This window comes from Elephantulus edwardii, unplaced genomic scaffold, assembly GCF_000299155.1.
Source record: "Elephantulus edwardii isolate Elephantulus edwardi_28Jun2011 unplaced genomic scaffold, EleEdw1.0 scaffold00015, whole genome shotgun sequence".
Lineage (NCBI taxonomy): Eukaryota > Metazoa > Chordata > Mammalia > Macroscelidea > Macroscelididae > Elephantulus > Elephantulus edwardii.
The window spans coordinates 734,121-746,320 of NW_006399765.1; the positions used below are offsets into that span (position 1 = coordinate 734,121).

General features: G+C 38.0%; 1 protein-coding gene and 1 pseudogene across 1 annotated transcript in view; one reads left to right on the plus strand and one right to left on the minus strand.

The window, feature by feature from the left end:
- ACACA (acetyl-CoA carboxylase alpha) overlaps positions 1–12,200 on the plus strand; it is a 277,380-nt gene that overhangs the window by 73,078 nt on the left and 192,102 nt on the right. The window contains exons 4-6 of the mRNA XM_006881383.1: positions 5,376–5,508; positions 6,437–6,575; positions 11,495–11,604. Coding sequence (XP_006881445.1) covers positions 5,376–5,508; positions 6,437–6,575; positions 11,495–11,604 — 382 coding nt within the window. The remainder of the gene's footprint in view (positions 1–5,375; positions 5,509–6,436; positions 6,576–11,494; positions 11,605–12,200) is intronic.
- Positions 2,029–2,553, minus strand: LOC102866529 (annotated as a pseudogene).

Consider the following 12,200-nt stretch of genomic DNA (forward strand, 5'->3'; position numbering starts at 1 on the left):
AGGATCAGATAATAAGCCCATTCCACTTCATGGCAATGAGTTTGTGTTTTTGAGTATGTCAGAGAGTAGGGACGATAGAAAGAGAATTGATGCCTTTGAGTTATGATTCTGGAGAAGAGTGTTGAATATACCATGGACTGCTAGGAGAACAAACAGGTTTGTCCTGGAGAGGGTGAAGCCAGAATATTCCCTGGAGTCAAGGATTCTGAAGCTTTGTCTGACATACTTTGGGCATGTTGCAAGGAGGGACTGGTCCTTGGAGAGGGACATCATGTTTCGGAGAGTGGAGGGACGGCACAGGAGAGGAAGACACTCGATGAGATGGATCGATTCTGTGAGTGGAGTGGTGGGAATGAATGTGTTTGAGACAGTGAGGTTGACAAAGGATAGAACAGTGTTGAGGGCTCTTGTACATAGGGTCACTATGAGTCACAAATGATTCGATGGCACATAACAATAACAACAACAACATGTTAATATGTGTCTCTATATTATGTGTCTCTCTGCCTCTTTATCCCATTTGTACATACCTGTTTAAACCTGCTGTAGGACAACGTTTTGTTCCATTGTTTTAGCATTAACTGATGACCCAGTGTCTAATTTTGGTTTTTCTTTTTGTAAAGTGCTGTCTTCATGACTTGGAATTAAGTGTTTATATTGAAGTGTTCCATGAAGTAGAGCATTTGATTGATGGGAAGAGAAAAGGAACTATTTTGTTTTCTGGCACTTGTTATATGCTGCCTGATACTTGGGTGCACTTACTGTTTTTTGTTAACTTTTCAGTGTAGTTTAGGAACAACTCCAAATAAGAATATGAATGTGGCTATATCATTACATGATGAATTTCTGTTTTTCTCCCCTCTTTCATTAGAAATGACCCTCTGATCACTCCCTCTCGTTTCATACAAATGCAGTACCTTATGAGTTCTTCTTTAACCCTTCACTGCTTCCCTAAATAACTGCAGACCAGTCTCTGAGTAGTGTGTAGTTTTAATTCGCGTGCACAGAAGTATATAATCTTGGTTTTCATAGAACAGTTGCTCAGCATTGATTCACAACATCAAACTGAAACTCACTACTCTTTAGTTGGTTCCAACTCATTAGACTTCCAGGGATATAAATTGCAAAGGGAAGAGATTGCCCATCCTTCTGGATTCAAACAACTGGAGACTATGGTGAACATACTTTGGACTAGTATTTTGCCCAACTTTACACCTTTTATCCCAGGGCAGTTTACTTAAGAATTTTACATTTGTGTTGTCAGTCAACTATATTTCGTGACAACCCCTTGATCAGAACCTTGACCTATCTTGTGTCATCCTCATCATCTCCAAAATGCTCAAGTCCATTGTTGCAAACACTGTGTCCATCTATCTTATTGAGAGTTATTTTTCCTATTGCAGACCTTTCTCAACAGGATGTCTTTTTTTTTTAAGGTTACAAATATACATTATTTCTTCAATAATGGCATATTTTAATGAGTACTTAGTGCTTTTACTTGACATCAACTATAAGTGGTTTTGAAACCGTTCACTGTTACACCACCAGCTGAGTTGATTACTGATCTCTCCATTTCTTTGTGGTGACTCTGCCAACAGGGCACAAGTTCCATTCTTTCCCAGTTTGTGTTGCTGTGTAAGTCCATGTTAGCAGCACAGAAAGTTAGTGTGTCTAGCTAAGACGGCATTACCATGTTTGCCATGAAAATCAGAGCTATGCTTTTCTGATAGCTTTGCCTTATTTATTTGATTAATGCTTTGAACTTCAAGATGACTTAGTGTGGTTTTAGCCAAGAGAAACATCATGAAGAGATAAACGGAACTCCAGCAACTGCTGCTGCTTGTTAGGAAATTTGTCACAAGTGCCGTTGCAGAGAGTCCTGGAAAATCTCAGCATGATATCTTTTTCCCCCCCTTTCCTGCCTTAGGATTTATTTGTACAAATAACATAGGAGGACACCAGCCCCATGCAGATGGCAGCAGCCCAGGGGGTCACACCAGTCCTTCTGTACTCAGATGAAGAACTCAATTATGGAGCCTTTGCAGGGGCCTGGGCACCTTTAGGAGCCTGGCTTGGAGCAGGAGCCTGGGTTGAGGCCTTAGCTGGTGCCTGGGTTGCAGCCTTGGCTGGTGTCTGAATTGAGGACTTTACCTTAACTTCGGCCATACTCTCAGCCTTGGCTTTGGATTTCGGCCGGTTAAGCCTGAGTCCCTTGGCAATGCCAGACCGAGCACGCTTCCCAAGCCTGGGATGGGTGATGTAGGCGAGTCGGCTGAGCTTGTGGTTGACACCCCTTGGGATCCTGGGCTTGACCTCTTTGGGCTTTACAAGAGCCTTCCCAGCCTCAGCACCTTCATCCATGGCCTTAGCATTGTTGGCTTGCATCTTCTTCAGGCCCTTGTTATTGTGCTTCTTGGCAAAGTGCATGTTCCTCAGGAATTTGGGGTCTACCCCCTTAAGAGGCACATATCATTGCGATCTTGGTTTCTTTATACCATTTCTGTGCCTTTTTCGGGACTGGTTGTGTGTGGTGTGGTTCTTGGACTTGGCCATGTCTGCACCGTTGCCGCAGCCCAGTGACCGGAAGAGAAAGCAGCATGATAACTTTTTCTAAGCACCGGCCTCTCTTGACAAGATCCTTGGAGTATGAGAAAAGATGTTCCACCATCCCTGCTTTTAAAGAGCACCCTCATCGCACTTCCTCCAACACAGATTTATTCTTTAGCAGTTCATGGGATATTTCATATGCTTAACCAACACCACAGTTCAGAGGTATAATTCTTCTTTGTTCATCCTTATTCATTGTCATATTTTCAGATATATAGAAAGCAAATGAAAATACCATGACTTGGGTCAGGCACATTTTAGTCTCTAAACTGACATCCTTGTTTTATAAATTTTAGATGTGAGTTCCTTAACAGATATGTTATTGCCAAATAGTTTTTTCCCTAGTCTGTGGGTTTCCTTTTTACCCCGTTGGAGTTTTTAGAAGTCTGTTCACATGGATTAGGGTTTTTACAGTTGTTCCTAACTTTTCTCTGAGGAATTTTATAACCCTTCGTTTTATTCTTAGGTCTTATATTAATTTCTTGATTGCTATTACCATGGGTGTTGATTGTGGAGCAAGTAAAATGAAATAATTGACAACTTCAGTCTTTTCTCCATCTATTATGATGTTGCCTATTGATCCAGTTGTGAGGATTTTTATTAATGATGTTTTGCTTTTGAGTTTTCCCTTCTATTCATAAGTGTAAAATAACTGTAGAATTTTCTCTTCAATGTAGTTTCTTTGTTTTGATATCATTGTTACTTCTTTTCACATAGAATGGAAATATGATAAGAACTACTGTCCTTTCAAAGAACTACCTGGACCTGGTATTTTCTTTGTGGGAACATTTAAATTGTACACTCTCATTTTGAAAAGATAACTGACCTTTAGCATCAAAGTTAGATTGTAAGGAAAGGAGGATAGATAAGAATAGGAGAAGAAAGCTGCTGCTGAGCAAACTGTATTGAAATAACAAACCTTGAACAAATAAATATCTCTATTATGTACATTAAGTACAGGTATATGAGCTCAGGCAAATATTTATAGTTACACTTAGTTCTCAGATATAACCAAATACTTACAAAATTTTTCTAGATTTGAAGGCTTAGTGTTTTGGGGCCATTGGATAACTCAGACAGTTGGTATAATATAGTTTAAACATTGCCATAGGTTAAGGCAGTCAGTTGGCATACTATAGTTTAAAAAATTCATGTTCTGTTTCCCAATCCAGCATTTTGAAAGCTTGTAAATGGCTATCAAAAATACAAGTTAGTCTTTACTCAGCAGCACAGAATCAAGTCCACAGAATTAAAAGCTTTCATAAGCTATAGTGTCATCTACCCTGAGAACAGAATGACGAGGTGCTTTGTGGCTACATTACTGACCGTTCTGACCAGAAATTTAATAAATTGGCCTCAGATAGAATGGGGATAAAATGAAAATGTAGAACAAAACTGAAATTCTTAAGATTCTCTAAAAATTTTCAACTCTATCAGTCGAGACCATAGAATTCCCTAGACAGTCAATCACCCTGAGACACTCTTTAAACCTGGAACAGAAATTGTTCCCTGAGTTCTCTTTTTAGCAAAACATCAGAGTGGAATACAGAATAATTACCTGTCAATAGGGTTTTTTACTGAAAAACTGTCTCTAGGAGACAGACTAAAGGCTCAATGTTGATTGTAAGACAAAAATGGAAAGCTAATAACCAGAACACAACTCAAGAGAATATTTAAACTTGTGAAAAGTATCACTAATGTCACAGAATAATTGGTCAACTAGAAAACCATAATCTTTCACCAAAAATATCAGATCAAAACTAAAACATTGCTTTTGATCGAATTGTAATTTCTGGTGACTCCATGATCGGGTTTTCAGTGGGAGTAATTTGACAGTGATAAGCCCTATCTTCAGTTGAGTAAGTAGGTCGAGTTGAACTACCACACTTTTTGTTTAATAGCCAAGCTCTAACTGTTGCCACCATGTAGGGAACGGTGTGTTGCCATTGTGTGCTGTTGAGTCGATTCCAACTTGTTACCATGTGTGACAGAGTGGAACTGACCTCAACTGTAAACTGATTTCCTAAACTGTAATCCTTATGAGAATAGATCTTCAGGCTTTTTCTCCTTTGGAACCGTTGGGTGGGTTTGAACTGCTCATTTTTCTGTTAGTAGCCAAGCACTTAATCATTGCACCACCCAGGCTTAAAATAGACAGAAAGGAGTTTATATCCATTATCTCATTTAGTCCTCACAGCGTTCGTTTATCAGTCAAAGTCCAGTTTAAAAAAGTGTGGTGTTTTGTTGTTTTTTTAAAATATTTACAAATAGAGAAAATTCAGCAATGAGAATTGGCTGTTTGAGTATTAGAAGTGTTTTAATTTCAACCACTCTAACAGGTACATTATGCATGAAACATAAACTCATTAAAAATGTAGATTTCAAGCTCAAAAGAAATGGAAGCTGGAAATATGACTGAAAAGGCTTCTGTACGTCAGAGTCATGATAAGACTAACTTGCATTTTAGTTCTAACATCCTTTTGAGTCTTTTATTTATATCTTATTTCATTCTAAAGTTTGCTTTTTTATTTTAACGTCTGTTGGTAAATCTTGATGTTATCTTTCATTACTCAGAAACAGTTTTCCCTTACCCCCTCTCTTAAATTTCCATGTGCAAAGACATTCTCTCCTATTAAGTGTGTGGTTTGCAAGGGTGCTGTCAGTGCTCCAGGAGGGCAGTGACAGTAAAGAACAAGTCTTGAGAGTATGAAGAAATCTTTCCTGTAGATCTCTACCCACATAGACTTATAATTCCTCTGTATTTATAGGTCCAGCATGTCAGGCATGCATCTGGTAAAGCAAGGTCGAGACCGAAAGAAGGTAGACTCACAGCGAGATTTCACCGTGGCGTCTCCAGCTGAATTTGTTACTCGTTTTGGGGGAAATAAAGTGATAGAGAAGGTAAGTTGTAACTTGCTAAGTTTTAATACCTTATTGTATAGATTTGCTCAGACTGATACTTGGATTTCAAGAGACTTTGTCTCTTTGTGTGAAATTACTCTCTTGTATTCCTAGTGTCCTGGTAATTAATTTCACTATCTTCACTAGTACATTTTTACCACAGATAACTTCATCATAACTAAGGGGCAGTAAGGCTTGAAAATTCTTTTTGAAAGGTCTCATGATTTTACAGAGTTGAAAACTGTGGTCTGAGAAGGTGTGAGGTATTAATTGGTTTGTAAAATGCTGGTGGGGAGGTCCTATACGCCACAGCATTGCGTTTAGCGCTAAGGAAGTAGAGTTTGAGAATGAAAGTCTTAAACAGTTTTGCACACTGTTGGCTTCCCACAAGATATTTGGGTTGTTTAGAAGGATCAGACCATATGTAGCATCTGAAAAGGTTTCAAATACTTTGAAAAATTACAGGTAATTTTGACACAGTTGGGAGGATAAGATGGTTGAAATCACCTGTAATGACCAAATGAGTAAAGAGTGAGAATCTTCCTCAAAAGAATATTTATTGATGCTTTCTCATAGTCTTCCAATTAAAAACAGATTATGTGTTTTCTTGTCTATCTTATCCTCCAGAGCATGATTGCAAGACAAGTAAACAGGTGAAAGATTTGTTTATAGAGAAGTCTCAGGGTGCTTTGTTTCTTCTGCCATTTTTTCTAACGAACGCTATTTTGGTGGACACAGAGTGAAGTATTTGGTTAGCTAGCATTTTGAAATACCGTCTGCTTGATCATGTCAGAGGTAGTTTGTAATGAGAACAGTAATTAGAATTACTGGTTGAAAATCTGATTTTTTCAAAGAAATATCACATCTCTTCCTCCGTCACTGCTTTTCTTTTCAATGCTTGTCCGCTTCCTGTTCTTCACTTTTTCAGGTTCTCATTGCCAACAATGGCATCGCAGCAGTGAAATGCATGCGATCTATCCGTCGGTGGTCTTATGAGATGTTTCGGAATGAGCGTGCAATCCGATTTGTTGTCATGGTCACCCCTGAAGACCTTAAAGCCAATGCAGGTGAAGTATTAGTGTTAAGAAAATGCCATCTCAATCATAACACACTGAATAACACATCTTTTAAAAAGGAGAATATTAGCTTAGAGAGCTTTCAAGCACCCAGAATTCCCGATTAAATTCTTCAACAAGATTTCCATTTTCTTTTTTTTAATTTTTAAGATTTCCATAAGCATATAAAAATGATCACACTATATTTAGTCTCAACACAAATTCCTGTGTTCTGTGAAGTTGATAGAAGTCTAACCAATGTGTTGGTTTGGGCTTTCATTTATATGCTGTTTTTTAGTGGTAAGTATTTCCCATGCCACATACTTCAGCATTTGTGAGTGCAAAAGTTTGGCCAGAAAAATTATACTCTTTCTCTTATGAACTCTATAGGTTCTCCCCCTCCCTTTCCCTTCCATTTCTCTTGAAAAGGCAACTTTTTGAGAACTGAGTGGATCTCATTGTCTCCTGCATATTCTCTCTACAGAGTTGTAGAAAAGATGAGAATGGCTGGTCTTCCATTTTCTCTCTCAGGCAGAAACTCTAAGGGTTCTAATTTTGGCTTAAAAAGCTATCCTTTTAAATGACTTCTGGTCTATATATTTTTCTCAGTTCTGAGACATAAAGGAGCTTTGGTGGCATAGTCCACAACGTGTTGTGCTGTCCACACAAAAGCTGCATATCTGTGGCGAGTCAAACTTAGCAGCTGCTCTTTAGGGCAAAGATAGGCAGTGAGTTTAAGTTTTCACTGAGACAAAAGTCAAGCGTTTGACTTGCTAGCCGAAAGAGAAGCCGAACAGTTCAAATCCACCAACTGCTCCAAAGGAGAAAGATTAACAGTTCCTTCTATAAAGAATTACAGCCTCTGAAACCCAGTGGAGGGTCTCTTTGAGTTAGAACCCACTCGATGGCAGTGATTCATTGAGATAAGAATGTTATATAATCGGGATTATTGTGTCATTATATTTAGACCCAAAGAAGGCCCAAATATATTGGAGAGCAGATGATACTGCAAGTTATTTAGATGTCCCCTTTAGGGGAGCTCTGGTGGTCTAGTGGCAAGAAGCTGCAACTACAATCCCAGAGGTGCACGGTTCGAATCCGCCAGATGCTCTGCCGGGGAAGGAGGGGCAATCTCCTCCTGTACCAGTCAGATCTGATTTGACGGTACACGCACACAAAAATAATAAAATAAAATAAAATAAAAAATCTAAAAAAAAAAAAAACCAAAAAAACAAACTTAGATGTCTCCTTTAACATCTCTGAGCTACAATTTCTATATCTAAAATTAAAATAATAATTCCTGCCCCATTGGATATAACAATAAAATAATTTCTAATAAATGTGAAGTATCTTACGTTATTTCTTTCCTCCACGTTACTTCCCCAGCCTATTTATAACCTGGTGCTGCTATTTACTTGTTCATTCATTTAATGAAAACAAGATTGGATACAGAGTTGAACTAAGATGCGGTCTTCCTGCTCAAATACTTTGAGTATAATGAAGTTATTGATGTGGAAACTTGGTGGACAAAGTGAGGGATTGCACTCTTGGGGGCAGGGATATGATAAAGCTTTCTGAAAGTTAGGCCTAAGGATGAGTAAGAGTTAGTAAAATAAGTAGAGAAGAATATTCAAGGGAGAAAGAAAAACATACACAGATCTATGAGCTGTAAAACAAGTGGTTTTCTGGAAACTTTAGGTAGCTTGTTAAGGATTGTTGTTTAGGTGCTGTCGAGTCGATTGCGACTCATAGTGACCCTGTGTACAAGATCTCTGAACCCTGCTCTGTACTATGCCAACCTGATTGTTACTGACACATCTACTCCCATTAACCCAATTACTGAGTCAATCCATCTCATTGAGGGTCTTCTTCTCTTATGCTGTCCTCCACCTTCCCAAAGTTGATATCCCTCTCGAAGGACTGGTTCGTCCTTGTAACATGCCCCAAATATGTCAGACAAAGCTTCACAATCCTTGCCTCCAAGGAGCAGCTCAGTTTCACCCTCTCTAGGATGAACCTGTTTGTTCCCCTAGCAGTCCATGGTATATTCAACACTCTTCTCCAGCACCACAGCTCAAAGGCATCAATTCTCTATCATCCCTAGTCATTGTCCAGCTCTCTGATGCATAGCACTCAAATGCAAAGAGTATGGCCTGGATCAGGCACACATTAGTCTCCAGCCTGACATCATTGTTCTTTAGTACTTTGGGGAGGTCCGTGACAGCTGACTTTCCCAATGCAGTTTGTCTCTTGATTTCTTGCCTGCTGGTACCAAGAATGTTGATTGTGGAACCAAGCAAACTAAAACTCTTAATAATCTCTATCTCCTCACCATCCATAATGATATTACGGATTAGTTTATGTAATATTTGTCAAAAGGATTTTTTAATAATCTTTTTAAAATTAATTTCAGTGAATATTTACAGAAAGGGATTTTTAAAATTATACTAGTTTATTTACAAAATTCAAATAATTTTTTTTCATACCAGATTTTTCCAATTTCCTTCACCATCCCCATCAAATTGTACAACCCCATAATTAATGCCCCTACCCCACCAACACCCTACCCTACCCTACCCCACACATCCTCATCCTTCTGTTTCTGGGTCCCACCCTCTCCTCTCTTGGATCTTCATACTCATTCTACAATAATGGTTTTTATACAGTACTTGTCCTTATAGGACTGAATTAGTTCACTCAGCATAATCCTCTCCCATACCTCCCAAGTTAGGTAATAATTATGTTTTCTGTGTTTAACTTATGTTAGCTGTGTATATTGGATAGCAAAAGATTTGCATTTTAAGTAGATCTTTTAAAATTTGTCTTTTAACCATACAAAAATAGAGAAGAGCATAATTTATCTCTTATAGTATACCCCTAAACCAGAATCAACAGTTATTAACTAATGGCCAATCTTGTGTCATCTACAATTTCACTCTTCCCTTGTTGCTATAATAAACACAAAACTCCACCCAAAACTCTCCAGTGCTATTGAGTGATTCCTAGTGACCCCCTGTGTTAGAGAAAGAACAGCTCTTGAGGGTTTTCTTAGCTGTAGTCTCTGTGGAAGCAGATCACCGAGCCTTTCTTGTGCAGGACTGTTGAGTAAGTTTGATCTTCCAACTGTTCGGTTAGCTTTTTAATGCAGATTGGTTGTTCTACTTACGGACAAGCAGACCCTTCTCCTGTGCCGTCAAGTCCATTCTGACTCATAGCAATGATATGACAGAGTAGAACTGCTCCATAGGGTTTCCTATAACAAAGCAGATTGCTGCTAAGAATGTAAAGTAGTTTAATCTTTTATAATGGGCTGCCATTGTAGTTTTGCCCTTTTTAACATATCCTGAGCAAATACTTGACAGTAATACAAGCATATTTATCATTGAATCATCATTAAAACTATTATTTTCATGTTTGCCAAGCTAGAAATAATGTATACTACCACCAATAGATTATGGAATGTTAAAACATTAGACATCCTTTAAAATATAATATTATTTTTAAAATAATTAAATATATCTCCTTTTCCTTGTGGGAGCCCTTCTGTCATAGTATGTAACATATTGGGCTCCTAATAAAACAGTCTGCAGTGAGAATTCATCAGCCACTCCATGGGAGAAAGAGGGATAATCTCTTCTCATAAAATTTATAGCCTAGGAAACCCAGTGGAGGAGACTTTTGAGTTGGAATCATATCAATGGCAGTAGGGCAGGTTTTCCTAATCCTGGAAGATACCCAATATAGATTGTAAAATTTATCCTGGTGGTGGTGGTGTTTGCTGCTGAGTGGATTTTGACTCCTGGCCACACCATGTGATAGATTAGAACTACCATACTAGGGCTTTCTCCGCTGTAATCTTTATGGGAACAGATTGCCTAGGTCTTCTTCCCTGGACGTACTTAGTAGGCTGATTGTACTAAAGTGTGAACTGGGTTTCTTATGTGTTGTGATAGTGGGTGACTAAATCTTTAAGAAATTATCTGAGTTAAAATTTTCACCATTAGCACAATTTGTTATTATAATCAGAGAGAACAAGAAACTCAGTTTCATTCTGTACAAACTTTAGGAGTCTGTGTCTTACATTTAGTGAATTTGTTTTTAAAGAAAACTTAAATTTAAGATGATATAAGGAGTTCTAATAAATGTGGTGGAGATAAATACTTGTGGAATTTATTAACAGTTTCAAGGTGTAATATTTTACAAACTGGAAGTCAGTAGTATCAGTCATACATAGGATTTTTTTCAAGAATTAAATGAGAATTGTTTTAAAAAAAGAGAATTGCATATATGTGTATGTATTCATAAAACAAGACCTTCACATTATAGCCCTGCTACCATTGATGCCATAAAGGGTATCAGGTGACAAATTGAAAGTGAATACTGAAAAAAAATGAAAAGAGTAAAAGGTTGCTTTTCTAAAATCTCTCACAAGAACATCTTAACTCTAACATTCCAGATAAACATTTTTTAAGGACTAATTAACCCTATAACTAACCTTTCCTGTTTATCCAGTCTGCAATCTCTCTAGACACTAATCTCCCCACCAATTCTGGCCAAGCTCCATACCAAGAAAAGGGTGAAGTGAAGTAAAAAAAAAAAAAAAAGTCACTACAACTTTTCCTCAGAATAGAGTAATTGTGCTAACTGACAGACAAATCAATCTTGAAATAGAGAATTATAAAGACCCTTTAGAAGAGTCAGGGTAAAACGTTTGAGAATTACTTTTTTAGGGTGAGAGCTTCCTAAATGTAAAATAAGCTTATGTTAGTGCCTGTGACTTAACAAAGTCAGAGCATCCAATTAAATGGTCCAGGAAGTTACCTCGTTAATGTTGTTTGCCTTGTGGTTACTTATGCTAGTCCCTGTCCTTTTATTTTCCTATGCCATTATATTTCTGTAAGCATGTATTTATTAGTTTATTTGCCTTTCAGAATACATTAAGATGGCAGACCACTACGTGCCAGTGCCAGGAGGACCAAACAACAACAACTATGCAAATGTGGAGTTAATTCTTGATATTGCTAAAAGGATCCCGGTACAAGTAAGAGATCCCAATGTCTTCTTATTTTTTACAGTGATTAAAGTAATATTCAGCCATTTTATTGCTGAGCACAAGAGAAATCTTGAAAAATTGGAATTTTATTTAAAGGAATGTTAATAGTTCAAGAGCATTGATTAGGGTGCTTGACTGTTAACCAAAAGGTCGGTGGTTCATACTCAACAGTGACTTCTGAGGAGAAAGATGTGGCCCACTTGGCAATTCCACTCTGTCCCCTAGAGTCGCTAGGAGTCAGAATTCACTTGATGACAATACTTCGTTTTTTATTGATTATTTGAAGGATGTAGGTTTTGGCTAATGACAGTGACTTTGGTATTGGTAATTGAGTGCTAAAATTCTGCCTTCCACAGAAGAGAGCAGTGCTTAAATGTTGGACTGCTAGCCAAAAGGCCAGTAGTTTGAGCCCAGCAGTCTCTCCACAGGAGAATGATAGACTGATTTACAACTTTGGGACCCCTATGGTATAGTTCTGCTCTGCCTTATTGAGTCCTAGGAGTTCAAATTCCCTCAGTGACCATGTTATTATTGTTTTGCTTATATGAGAGATGAAGGTTTTGATACTTAACCAGTGCACGTCA